Source organism: Mus musculus, chromosome 10, assembly GCF_000001635.26.
Source record: "Mus musculus strain C57BL/6J chromosome 10, GRCm38.p6 C57BL/6J".
Lineage (NCBI taxonomy): Eukaryota > Metazoa > Chordata > Mammalia > Rodentia > Muridae > Mus > Mus musculus.
In genome coordinates this window covers 74,328,105-74,342,792 of record NC_000076.6, presented here as the reverse complement: position 1 = coordinate 74,342,792, position 14,688 = coordinate 74,328,105, and the positions used below count along the sequence as shown (strand labels likewise).

The 14,688-nt window shown below is 39.8% G+C and overlaps 1 protein-coding gene across 35 annotated transcripts in view; it reads right to left on the bottom strand.

The window, feature by feature from the left end:
- Positions 1–14,688, bottom strand: part of Pcdh15 (protocadherin 15) — a 1,553,555-nt gene that overhangs the window by 307,039 nt on the left and 1,231,828 nt on the right. For all 35 annotated transcript variants that reach the window (XR_001779427.2, XR_001779431.2, XR_001779430.2 and 32 more), the window contains one exon: positions 97–290. Coding sequence is in view for 18 of the 35 variants with exons in the window: in XM_017313785.2 (XP_017169274.1) it covers positions 97–290 (194 nt within the window). In the remaining 17 variants the exon portion in view is untranslated. The remainder of the gene's footprint in view (positions 1–96; positions 291–14,688) is intronic.

The following is a 14,688-nucleotide window of genomic DNA, read 5'->3' as shown; positions in this document are numbered from 1 at the left end:
AACAAGAGGCAACTTTTTTTTATACTAGCCCCTCAGTAATGATAGTGTATAAATATAGTAATTTTTCTATAGAACTACAGGGCCTGGTGGAGTCACCTTCTTTCTGCAGGCGGGGCGTTGTCCGAAGCCTGCACTGTGAGCGCATACGTCTGTCCCACGATCAGCTCCACGCCTGGTGCAATGCTCACCAGCCCTGTGGTCTTGTTGATCACGAAGTCTCCCTTGCCCCCCACCAGTATTTCATAGGAGATCTCCCCATTAGAGCCTTCATCAGCATCTACCGCTGTCAGCTGGAATTGAAAAGGCACAATACAAATCTTGTTAGGATTTCACTGTGGTGCCACTGCCCACCCCACCAAACACAAGGAGCTGATTTCAAACTGAGGCTACTGTACAATGCAATTGGTATGCAAATGTTTCCACTGTTTTTGTGTTTTGTTATGGCACTGAGTCACCACAGAGACCAATATTGTCATTTTGTTCCTTTGTGACCACTTTCAGAACAGTTTTTTAAAAAATATTGAAGACTGTCTTTATTCTAATGTAATCAAATGGGGAGTGGGGGAAGAAGCTTAACATAAAATCTAATATTCCTATATGGGATCAGTTTTCTATCTTACCTTTCATTCTTTACACATAAACATATATCACTGTAGTCTGAGACAAGGACAAAATGAAAGATCAAAGGTGGCTTTATTTCTGCTGTGTATCTGTTACCTTGTTCTCTCATCTGCAGTATTCTCCTGCCTCATAACTACCCCCTCCCCCACCGGCGTATGATGGACTGCTAAAGCCCACACTACAAAAACCATTTTCTTTTAAGAAAAGAGAGTTGGGTTTGGAGCCACTGAGATGACAGCAGATAAGTGCCTGTAGACTTGATGTGCACACATCGCAGATTACTTGCAGGCAACAGTTGCTGACTGCCTGCAAGAGGAGATTGGCCATTATTCATTTCCATAAAGTGATATTAAAGCGATGGTGGTTTATTGTGTTACACAAGGCTTTTCCACTTCTTGATAGATGTACGTTTACATAGAAGGGAAAGAGTGATCCTTGAAGGAGATGTTATTAAGAACTGCTTCATAAGCTCTCACAGAATCCTGTTTCCACTTTTGCTGAAGAAGTATAGGAAGGGAAGAAGAGCGTGGCCTCACTTTATCCAGAAAGGAATGCAAAAATTGTCTTTAGGATAAGGAGAGCGCACTACTAGAACCAGTTAGCCCACGTTTGTCTTCCTTGGCCACTTTTCCTTGTGTTTTGTTAATATCTATTGCTCTGAAGTCCCAGATCCTCAGTGTTTAGAGTCCTTTGGTGGAATTAGGTGATATTGTTTGAGAAGATGTGAATGCTGTAGATTGAACTTGAAACTTCAAATGCAGGACTCAGGGAGAGGCAATGTTAACAAATGGTTCTCATTTAATATCGCCAGGAAAATACCAATCAATTCTTCATATACCCATCCATGACTGAGGCGGCATGTGACATGCTCTAGTTCTGATTCTATTTTATAACTCTGTGTGTTTGTGGTATGTGTGTAGTGTGTATATGTGGTTGTGTATGTGTGTAGTATGTATAGATTAGAGGGTAACTTTTAGGAGTTAGTTTTCTATTTCTTTTATAACTGTGTGTTTAGTGTGTGTGTGTGTAGCATGTATAGTTTAGAGGGTAACTTTTAGGAGTTGGTTTTCTATTTCTTTTATAACTGTGTGTTTAGTGTGTTTGTTTGTGTGTGTGTAGTGTATGTATGTATGTATGTATGTGTGTGTGTGTGTGTGTGTGTGTATGTTTGTAGTATGTATAGGTTTGAGGGTAACTTTTAGGAGTTGGTTTTCTATTTCTTTTATAACTGTATTTAGTGTGTTTAGTGTATGTGTGTGTGTAGTGTATGTGTGTGTGCAGTGTATGTGTGTATAAGTTAGAGGACAGTTTTCAGGAATGGTTTTCTCTTTCTTTCACAAGGGTTCTAGGATGAAACTCAGGCTGTCAGGCTTGACAGAGAGTACCTTTACTTGATCCATCCATCTTGCCGTTGCTCTAATTACATTTTTAATTATTCCCTGCACTTGGGGTGGTGGTGGGCACAGAAATAGCAACAACAAAAATAGAGAAGACAAAAGGAAATTTAGAGACTGACATTAAGGATGCTACAACCAAAGGTTGGCATTTCAGGTAGGCAGATGTGGCTGCCACCCAGAAAGACATTTCCTGAAATAATTTGGGGACTTTTGTGGGCATAACAGACATAGACCTAAAGGCCAAGGAGAAGGGCTCTATTTTCAGAAACAGTCAAATGGATGATGTGTATTTGGGGGGAATGGTCCTGTCATACAAAGTCTCGATCTTTCGTACGAAGATAAAGGGTAGGGACTGATGGGGACTGAAGAGGAGATAGCAGTTTTGATTATAGTAAATCACTTACACAAAAGGTCTTAGGAAATCTTAATTAAAACTCAGCTCAGAGAGGATTCAATATTAACATTTTTCTTGGGAATTACATTGGCTAAAGAGATTTAATGATAAATGGCAGTATGTCCATTTAAGAAGAGGAGCCGGGTAGTGAGCTGTGGGGACACAGGTATTACTGATGCTTTTATTTAACATTTTTATAAATGAGTTCTGAAAGGAGTCAGTGATAGATGATAATTAAATTGAACTAGGCACCCATAGGGGAAGTGCTATAAATACCAAACAGGGCTACAGAAACACAAGTGGTAAGAAAATATCTGTATCTCCAGTCAGCTTAGCACAGAGGAGCTAACCTAGTCTGCAAATGCTGCAGCTAACCCCTCTACACTATCAGCTTGTGGGAAGCTTAAGAACTTAATGAAAGTAATGAGTATTGTAAAAAATAGAATACTTTATCTAAACTGCCAAATCTGATAGACTGGATGTTATAAGTATATATCATACCTTATAATTTCCATAATTGTTATAATTGTGTTCAATTTATATCTGAGAGAAAAGAGCCTTTTTTTTTTAATTGGACAAAAGGGGGAAATGTAATGGGTTGGCCTAATGCTCCTTGTATTCTAATGCTAATTTAGGTCTCCCCAAACTGCTACAAAGATGAGAGAGTCTGCACTTAAGACACTGAGGGACCCTGCCCCCCCCCATTAATTCTGACTGGTAAATAAAGATGCCAGCAGCCACTAGCTGAGGAGAAGAGACAGAGGCAGGATTTTAGTTTCTTGGGCTTCAGACCACAAGGAGAAAGAAAGGAGCCTCCATGAAAGAGGAAAAAACATACAAGAGGGAGAAGAAGAGGCACAATGAGATAGCTGAGCCATAGAACTGTGGCCATGAAGGCAGGCAATTAGAGTTAAGAGCAGCCCAGATGGAACACAGACATTAGTAAGCAGTAACGTGGAGTTATCGGTAGGAAAGTGGATTGTATCAGCATGGAGAGTAGGCAGCTGGCCAACTATTGCGCTGCCTAAGGCATATCTAAAATATAAGGCTATGTGTGCATCTTTCATCTGGGTACATAAATGGTTTAAGGTGGGAAGGAACCCCATGCCAGGGTTTTTTTATTAAAATAGTTTCTACAGTAGTGAGTATATGTTTAAAAGACTTAAATAACCTTAAGCAATCTCCATCTTCTCAGGTTCTTCATTTTGAGTTGTAAGATACATAACTAAGAGTCAACATCATTTTTGCACACCAGCAAATAATTTTGAAGAAATTATCAGCAGTCCAGGATTACACTGGGCAGATCCCACCTCTCTGGGTTCCCAATCAACAACAGACATTTTTCTATGTAAAACTGAAAACTCAACACTTTTAAGTTCTCAGTGAAGGTTTGCTGTAGATGGCTCAGCTTCAGTCTGCATCGTGGGGTTGGCTAGAAGTATAGATGATACCTTGACAGCTAAACTGCTCAGTGCCATTACAATTAGTGACATGTGTCCAAAGTCCTCCTAACGATGAGTGTGTACGAGACACATTTCTATTATGGGGAGAACTGCCTCACAAGTTAAAAGCAAATGGGAAAAGGACTGACTACAGGAAGAAGGTAGTGCAATATCTATGATGAAATGAAAATCCAATTCTTTTTTAATGTATTAATAGTTTTAACTTAGTATTTTAATAGCTAAGTGATAGACACTGAACTATTTATTCCTTTTCCGTACTTCTTATCATTAAGTTGAATCATACCTTTCCATAATTCCATCCTGGTATTTTGAAAATGTATCTGATTTGACCACTGATCACCTTTCTGGGCATCCTGGGTTGGTTTTAGTGAGAGAGTTAGTTGTTTTTTGTTTGTTTGTTCTTTTGTTGAGTAGTTTATCACTTCCCAGTCCATATGTGTGTGTGTGTGTGTGTGTGTGTGTGTGTGTGTGTGTGTGTGTGATGTCAACACTCAGCTCCTATAAGCCACTGTAGTGAGGCTGAGCCATGGCTTCATGGATATTGCCGCTGATCCTGTCTGCGCTGAGCTGAGATAAACTTCTAACCAGATAAAGCAGGCCCAGGAAATAAAAAGAACTATCACTGATACTAATAGCCTCATATACAGTTATGCCTAAGGCTGAATTTGATACTGAAATTTCTTGAAACACCAGTGAACTCTACCTTAAAAAAATGTTATTTGAATCTGAAAGTATGTCATTTTATCAATAATAATCATAAATTTTATATAAATAGAGTTTTATACAATGAATTCATGAAATTCTTAGGCAAATGGATGCATCTGGAGGATATCATTCGGAGTGAGGTAACCCAATCAGAAAAGAAGACACATGGTATGCACTCACTGATAAGCGGTTATTAGCCCAGAAACTTAGAATATCCAAGATACAATTAGCAAAACACATGAATGTCAAGAAGAAGGAAGACCAAAGTGTGGATACTTCTTTCCTTCTTAGAATGGGGAACAAAATACCCATGGAAGGAATTACAGAGACAAAGTTCAGAGTTAAGACGGAAGCAAAGACCATCCAGAGACTGCCCCACCTGGGGATCCATACCATATACAACCACCAAACCCAGACACTATTACATATTCCAGAAAGACTTTCCTGACAGGACCCTGATATAGCTCTCTCTTGTGAGGCTACGCCAGTGCCTGGCAAATACAGAAGTGGATGCTCATAGTCAGCTATTGGATGGAACACAGGACCAGCAATGGAGGAGCTAGAGAAAGTACACAAGGAGCTGAAGGAGTCTGCAACCCTATAGGTAGAATAACAATATGAACTAACCAGTACCCCCAGACCTTGTGTCTCTAGCTGCATATGTAGCAGAAGATGGCCTAGTTGGCCATCATTGGGAAGAGAGGCCCCTTGGTCTTTAGGTCTTGCAAACTTTATATGCCCCATGTCTTAGTCAGGGTTTCTATTCCTACACAAACATCATGACCAAGAGGCAAGTTGGGGGAGGAAAGGGTTTATTCGGCTTACACTTCCATACTGCTGTTCATCACCAAGGAAGTCAGGACTGGAACTCAAGCAGGTCAGAAAGCAGGAGCTGATGCAGAGGCCATGGAGGGATGTTCTTTACTGGCTTGCCTCCCCTGGCTTGCTCAGCCTGCTCTCTTATAGTACCCAAGACTACCAGCCCAGAGATGGTCCCACCCACAAGGGGCCTTTCCCCCTTGATCACTAATTGAGAAAATGCCTTAGAGTTGGATCTCATGGAGGCATTTCCTCAACTGAAGCTCCTTTCTCTGTGATAACTCCAGCTGTGTCAAGTTGACACAAAACTAGCCAGTACACCCCAGTACAGGGGAATGCCAGGGCCAAGAAGTGGGAGTGGGTGGGTAGGGGAGCAGGGCAGGGGGAGGGTATAGGGGACAAAGGAAAAAAAGAAAACACAATTCCCAAAGCAAAAAAAAAAAAAAGAGTTTTATAGCCAGCTGTAGGGCACATTAGCTGAGGAGGAGTAATTTAGTAATATGAAACTCTTCTTGGTTTGTGCTGGGCACACCCCTCTTTTCCAATAATGAGTTTGACACCCTTGCTCCCCCACTTTCAGGCAGGATGCATTCCCCCCATGCATCTCCAAACAAGGCCCTAGCAACTTTGAGGCCCTACTTTATTGTACTCTCCTCATACTCTGATAGGAGACCAGAAAAGCAAATCTGGCCTAAACTGGTTTGGGGTACAGGATCAATAAGACAAAACTGTGTTTCCTCCACTGAACCTTATAATTTTGATAAATACTCCATGATTACATAGAAAGAGAGTTATAAAAGTATGCTACCCAAGGCCCCAGTGATGATGATGATGATGATAACTGAATTAGATTCTAATCTCTATTGAGAGCTAGTCATCACATGAAGGAAGCATCCATTTCAGAATGAGTGACAAATACTACAAAGCTACAAGGCAACACAGGAGTATCTATGAGAAATTTGAGATAACAAAAGTTCACAAATGATGCAGAGTCCTGTGCTTGAGGAATTTGCAGCCAGATGAGAAAAAAAAAATGGAAAAAAGAAACAAATAAATCCATGCTGACATTCTTTCACTAACTTAATTTTAAAAGAAACATAAGAAACAGCTAACAGGTGATAGTGTTGATACAAAGTTGCTTAAGCATGGGTTCCACTTGCCACAGTATCGGAAAGATGAGGGTATGGCAAGGGGGAAAGGGTAAAGGACAAGAATAAAGCACCATTGTGCTCTGTGTGCGGACTACAGATGACATGCGCACTACACAGAAGCGCTGCATAGGTGAAGGCAATTCTGGGAGATTAAAACGGAGCGAGGGAGGCCAGGGATAATGGAGCCTTGGTGCTTATCACACAGAGCATTGCCTCATGTGAGCGATGCAGGTGTGAATACCCACACTGACAGAATGATATTCATTGCTTGTCCAGATTCCACGTTGTCACCTTTACCGTAGAGTGTGCTCCTTCTGCATCATGTGCTTGCTGGTACGGGCTCACATGTGTGTGTATATCACTCTGCCCTGTGTTGTATGTTCATGCATACTAGTGTGTTTGCATGATGACAAACAGCGAACAGAGCATTTCTAAAGACTTATCTCTGTCGAGAAGCAACACGCGATAGCTAGAACTGAACACTTTCAGGGAGGGCAGCATGGAATTGAAAATTCAAGCTCACAAGGAAACTACAGACGCTACTGCCAGCGTGCTGATGAAGGACTCCCTAGACTACAATAAGTCTTTGGAAACCTCTCTGCCAGAGCTCCAAAGGGATAGGGTTGATTCATGTGACACGCACAATGCACAGAGGACTCTCAACTGACATGCGCAATATACTGAAGCCTCATGTGACAGGGGCAACCCACAGAGGAGCCTCCAAGCTGTTTCCTCCAGTGTAGTTGTTTTTGGTGTTTAGGGTTAGAAAGACTGGAGATACTGACAAGCTTTTTGTTAGAAAGTATGCTTGCAAGAGGCAAACAATGGAAGGTACCTGTTTTAATGTTTATTTTTAAAATTTATATTTAATGTATGTGTGTGTGTGTAAGTGTGTGTACAGGCAATGGAATGCTTGTAGAGGTGAGAAGATAACCATTAGGATTTGCTTTGCTTCTTCCACCCTGTATTACTACAGACTAAACTTATGTTCACTGATTGATGGCAGATGCCATTACTGGCTGAGTCTTTTCACTGATACATTTTAAATAATATTTCAACTTACTTTCTTTTCAGTGTTTCCGTGTGTGTGTGTGTGTGTGTGTGTGTGTGTGTGTGTGTGTGTGTATGTGTATACTGCATGCATGCATGGTGCCTTGAAAACCAGAAGAGGCTAACAGATACCCTGGAATTGGACTCATAAGGTGCCACGTAGGTGCTGGGAACTGGATCTGTAAGAACATATGTCTAGTCTGTATAGGACTTACTTTTGATGATGAAGTTATGGACACTCTCCCATGTACACGCTAAAATATGAACCAAAACTTTGCACACCTGATTTAGATAACAGAGTAGATGTGGAGATGAAAAGTTTGGACCAAATTATGAACAGTAGACAAACAATAAAGAATGAAGACTTATTTCCTGTCTAACTTTGTATTCTATATTATAGGTGTCTGGTATGATACATATTATATATGTATGTATATATATTCATATCCAATGAGGAGGCTTCTTCTGCTTTCCTTAGAATTTTAGATCCTCTCTGAATGTCATTTATTTGAATCTCAACAGGGAACAAATTTGAATCACACAAAAGAACACAGGTAGACACAGATTGGTCTGTGCATCAGCCTGCTTCCAGTCAGGTCATGCTGAGACCCTCATTTTTTTTTGTTATGCATTTTAATAAAAGAGATTGCTCTGCTTTCCCCATTGTTTTCTTGGTTTGGTCTGTTTGTGAGAAAACAAGAAAATGGTTCTTCAGGGATAATATCATAGGTCACAGGATTGTCTTTATATGAAAGAACTTGCAATGTTCCAATTTTCTCAGGCAGTATTTTCTTGATTTTAATTAAACAGAACAACTTACTATATGCCAACACTCTATTGTTGTATAATTTTTTTAGATATATATTACTGCCTAATATAGAGATTGAGTCATAAAATTAACGTACTGGATTGTAGTTATCTCAAAAAAGAATTTTTCCTCCTAATTCTATTCAACATATACCTAATACAGGGAAATAGCCATTGTGGTTGTATCATTAAAAAGTTTCTTTTCCTCATTGAAACAGGAGCACAGTAATATTCTGTATCTTTTTCCTCCCAGGTACATTCCATCTTCAAAATTCTGTTCCGGGAGAGATGATGGCTCAGCTGTTAAGAGCACCAACTGCTCTTCCAGAGGACCCTGGTTCAATTCCCAGCACCCACATGTCAGCTCACACTGTTTGTAACTGCAAGATCTGGCACCCTCACACAGACATACATGCAAGCAAGACATCAATGCATATAAAAAAATAAAAAAATAAATACATTGCTGGGCAGTGGTGGTGCACGCCTTTAAATCCAGCACTTGGGAGGCAGAGACAGAAGGATTTCTGAGTTTGAGGCCAGCCTGGTCTACAGAGTGAGTTCCAGGACAGCCAGGGCTACACAGAGAAACCCCGTCTCGAAAAAAAAAAAAAAAAATCTGTTCCGCTATTTTCATTTGGCCTAATATCTCCCACTTCAAATGAATCTTTTATAGGAAAGGGAAGCCTATCAGAGACAGGACTTTGGGCAATGGTGGTTTGAGATACCAGATGAACCCTCTTTCCAAAGGATGAGTGAAAAGCTCACTTGACCCGAAGTAAAGCAGAACAAGAAGCAGCAGCCAGCTTAGCTCTGCCCTCCTGCAGGGACATCTAGGAATTTAGAGTTGAAAGGGAAAAGCTGTAAATTTACTAACAGGAGACATGAAAGGTAAGGGATTCTTGACCAGGTGACAGGGGTGGGGGTGGGGATGTAGGGATGGGGATGGAAAAACTCTATCAGATTTCCAGGATGGAATGTTTCTCTGACATAGTTTTACTAAATCTTGGTTCACCAGGGCAGAGGCAGAGCCTAGGAATCCATGTAACAGAGTATCAGAGGAGTCTCAATGAATTGAACTCAGAAAAAAAAAATGTAATGAATATTCAAATGTTTAATTAGTCCCAAAAATATAAAAACACAGAGGGATCCATAATTCATAGACCATGGGAAAAGGAAGAGAATATTTTGAAAGCAAGAAGGTTGACATTTTAATTTGCAAGAATAAAGTATGTTGTTTGATTGACTACTTTTTATAAACAATACAGGGCAGATGCAAAACATATTCAGATTTGTTGGGGGGATAAAATTCAACCCTTCCCTTTAATGAACTACCCTGCAAAAATGCCCTAAAAGTTAAATATAAGGAGATATTCTTACAATGTACATTTCAATAAATATAGGAACATTAGTTACTGTAACTCAGTATCCAGTTCGTGATAAATTCTCAGCAAGCTGGGCTTACATGAGAGTGGGCTCTTCCTCATGAAAGAGCAGCAGGAAGCAGCAAGAAGCACATTCACAGTTTGCAAGTATTTGGTGGTGGAAGGCTGATATTTCCAGGAAGGAGAAATTCATCTGTACCTTTCCTGTGGGTTTTGTGCCGTGATGTACCCACTGGCACATACACCTTTGGTTTGGTTTGGCTAGACAATTCCACACCACATGGAACTTCTTCTTCAGTCACTTGGCTAGTCCAATGATACTGATTCTCTGCCTTTCTGGATAATAAAATTCTATACATGCAAGATGGTGTCTGGTTAGCCCAACCAACCAGGCAAAACCAGAGTCACCTAAGAAATACTTTAAAAGTGATCTTATGGAAAAGCTGAGAAAATCACATGGTATGTTAAATAATTGGAGACTGTTGAGCTAAGTATCTAACACATGTCTTCCTTTGCTCTTCATTGCAATAAAGGATTCCTTTTTCATTATGTAGCTAGCAGAGTAGATACAGATCTCCAGGGCAGAAATGTGAACTGGGACATAACTTAAGTCTCATAAGATAGATAATTATCAATAGAGACAGATTAACCAGGAGAAGAATGGATACTGGCCTTAGGAAACAAGCATGTTGAGGGGTTCTGCCAATACTGATTAAAGACTATAGTGAATAAAAGACAGAAAAAGATTTTCAGTGAAAAGTGAATGTTAGAATACTAAGGAAATTTTGCCTGAACTTTGTAGAGCATCTCCTGCAGGAAATTCCACTGTTTTCCAGCTGAAATGCATTATGGGCTGCCCCCATTTTGCTGGCTACTCTTATGCTTCAGATATCTCAGACTTAATTTTATGGTGATAAAAATGATAAGAAATACCTTAGGGAACACGTTCTGTGCTCATATATCGTAGAAGAACTAAAGAGTGAACCCTAGAGGTCCTATTGCTGTAGAATATGAGATTTCCAATGTTGAGTCCTTTCTTGAAGCTATGTAAACTTGACCCTGGTTCTGATACACCAGGATTATCACCAAGTTGGAGTCTCTGCACCCAGCATCATCTATCTTGATCAGATAAACTGTGTCTTTGAAGCTTAAAAGTATAACAGGCTACTGACTGTGTCTCAACCAACTGAAGTCAAATAGTTGAAGATGTTGGGTCCTTCAATAGAGTATGTGTTTAACAATGTATAACTCCCAGCTATCATGGGTTATACATGATCTATCATGTATTAGATCTATTGTGAGTTAGATGCCTAAGCATCAGAAGTGTGTGTGTTTATCTCTTAGGAACTGTCAGAGGAAAGAAAAGCAAGGAATGATATTGTGAGAAGACATTACGCCGTGGGGGTGTTTGAAGTGTGTGCTTCATTTTCTCTGGCAATTTCAAAATCATGTATTAGAGTTTCACTGATTCACAAAGTCAGATTCTGAGATGGGAGTCAGAGACCTGAACTGCTCTGATGTTATTTAATTCTCTCACATTCAGCCTCCACTTTTATTATATTAAATAAGGAGTTCTCAAAGGAGACTTTCATCAAACCTTCTCATGAGCATCAACAGCGTGCCTATACCAGGATCTCTTCCTATTATTTTGAGGAAACCTCAGGTTTGCAAAGCCAAATCTAAATTTCTTTCCTATCCAGAATAATTCTTTCCTGAGCAATTGACAGAAAACTGACATGCATACTGCAGTCTGAACTTATACCAGGTTCTGCACTCTGACACATGCAGATTCAAAAGCTGTAATCAGAATGACTTTTGTTACAAAAGCAGGTACCCTGGGAAAGGGTAAATCTCTAACAGAAAAGTTGTCACACAAGAACCAAATATGCAAAACCATAGAAAAGCCTTTCACATTAACAATGTTGATAGAACATGGCGACATTTTTTTTTTTTGATAATTGTAAAATGAAAGCAAATGTTTCACATGTCTACTGTTTTGACTCTCTCTCCAAGTAGAACTGGTGTCTGGATGCATTACACAATTATTATGAAAGAGCTCATAACATCAGTCTCTCAAAAGCATGTATTTGTACCCACCTTTCTAAATGCTAACTTTCCTGACAGAGTCATAATGTTTTAATCAGCCAGGAGGATCTCCTGTCCACCGGGTCAGTAACAGGTGTCACACAGATAGAGGACTAAAAGACAGGCTTTCGAGTTTGACATTCGATGGTAGCCTGATGAGGTGTGCGGTTCCATGTGATTATGGCAGTGTCGACCAGTGAAGTTTGGGCCATACAGATCAGAGATAAAGGCAGACAGAGAGCAGACATATCACTATAGCTGTGTAGACATGTGCATTGATGGATACCTCCAGATAATTTTGTCCATGAGGTGAATGGACAGACTAAGGAAATGGAATAAAGAGCTATATAGATACAGATTAGCTCATAGAGTGTTTGCCTAGCATGCCTAAAGTGCTGGGTTACCTTTCAGCACAGCGTAAAATCAACATAGTGGCACATGCCTAGAATCCCAGCATCTGCTATATGGAGCCAGGAGGATCAATAATTCAATGGCACAGTCTGCTATTCAGTGAGTCCATGGCCAGCCTAGACTATAGACCAAAAAATTTTTATCTGGGTTTAATGTTTATATTCCAGTCTAGATACAGAAGGCTAAAGAACTACTTCAAGATAATAGTCCCCAAAGTTTGCCTTGTTGTTCATTCATCCAAGATTCATTCTGGTCTGTTCACAACATTCAAGAAGGCAGACACTATATACCCATAGGGGTAGTTTATAACTGAACTCATTGAGATGGTTCTGATTTCCCTCCTCATGTACAACCTATCCACTTCCTATAGGTGGGAATAGCTACTACCTATTAAAAAGAAATTGACTATACTCAATGGTGGACCTGAGTTCCTACAAACAGGCTGAAATATAGGAACACTGACATCACAATAACAGCACTTGTTAAAAAGACTCACATTTTTGGGAAGGTGCTTGTTGTCGCCTTTTATTTTTAAGACTGTCATTCAATCAACACCACATTATTAAGCCACAAGCCATCTGGCTGATCTTTGGCAGGTCAGGGGTGTCAATGACAAGAGGGCTACAGAAATGAGTCAGAAAGAACCCCACACGGCATTCACAGATTGTAGTTCTGAATCTCTTTGCTTTGTTTTCAGCATTTGTCTCCCTAGGAAATCAATTTTATTTGTATCTCTGGTCTCTTGCTGGATGATTTACACAGTTCTTTTGGTGCACACCAGGAGTAACATTAGAAATACTAATTATGAACCTTAAATTCCTGGCTTTTAAATAATTAAAAAAAAACTTGAAGGCATACAGACACAAACAAGTCTGACTTCGTAATCTCCACAGTTCAGGGAAATACACACAATATAAATCTTTGAATGCAAAGCAGATCTGTTTTAGAAACAGATACATAAGGGAAATTAACTTTTGTAGACCTCAAATGCCGGAAATAAGCTTTTGATCCCTGAGGGCAAACATTTTTGAGCTATGCTTCACCATATAATTACTATCGTTTTCTTAGTTAAACTCTCCCGGTCCCTGCTGGCTGGTTTTCTATATAAACTTACTTTTATTCCTAACTACATCATTATAGAGATGAGAATCAGGTCTAATTAAATAAAAACATGAAAATAATTGTCATTCCCTTATCTGCTACCTTTGAAAGATGCATCTTTAAAGAAAACTGTGCCTTGCCATGGATTGAATAGACAGACATTAAGCGGACTTACACACGCTCATCTTGCATCGCCGTTCCCCGATGCTGGTTTCCATCAGTCTCAAATACATACATTCAACGCCTACTCTGTTAATCAACTACTACACACAGGTACTATGGATATGCAAATTGGCTGATTACAGGTCTCCTCCCAAAATAAATGAGCCAGAACTAATCCCTCAGTAGAAGAAGTGCCACACAAGTACTTGAAGAACAGGAAGCCTTTCCATTATGATCACTCACAGAGCAGAGAACCTGCAGAAAGATTCTCATACCCTATTTGCATTATTTCTTTTCATAAGACTCAAGAAACCACCGGATTGCATAGAAGAAGGACTATGTGGCTTCCTGCTTATTCTGAATAGTGTAAGTAGGTAATGACAGTTCATCAGACCATACATTCCTTGCACAGGAAGTCTTCTTGGAACATGCTGGCATTGCCCCAGCAAATACAGAGAAAGAGGTAATGAACTCTGAAAGTTTGGATCTGCGGTTAGGAAAGAGGAAAATGAAGACATTTCAGATTTTTATAAGGGGTTTAACCATTGGATAGAAGGAAAGATACATAGAGAGTGTGAGTATATGTGTGCATGTGTGTGTAGGTGGGCATAATGTGTGTGGTGTGTGTACATGGGCATGTATATGTGTATATGCATGTGTGTGTGATAATGTACAGATGTGTGTGTACATGCACAGTTGTATGTGTATATGCATATATACACAGGTGTGTATATGTATGAGTATACAAATATGTACAGGTATGTGTATGAACATTCACTGGTGTGTATCTATATATGTATATACATGCATATGTGTGTGTATGTGTATGTGAACATACACAAATGTGTGTGTCTATTTGTGTGATCATGGATAGATGTGTGTATGTGTGTGTGTGTGCACTCACAGGTGTTTGAGATGGAGACCATTCACATATATGTGTAGATGTATGTACATGCATAGGTGTGTGAATATACATGCATAGGCATATGTGTATATGCATAAGTATGTGAGTGAACATATCAGCATGTGTGTGTTCATGCATGTGCTTGTCTTTGATACGTGTATTGCGTGCCTGTATGCATGTATGTTTGTATACATATACATGACTTTGTATGTGCTTGTACACTCATAGAGACACCT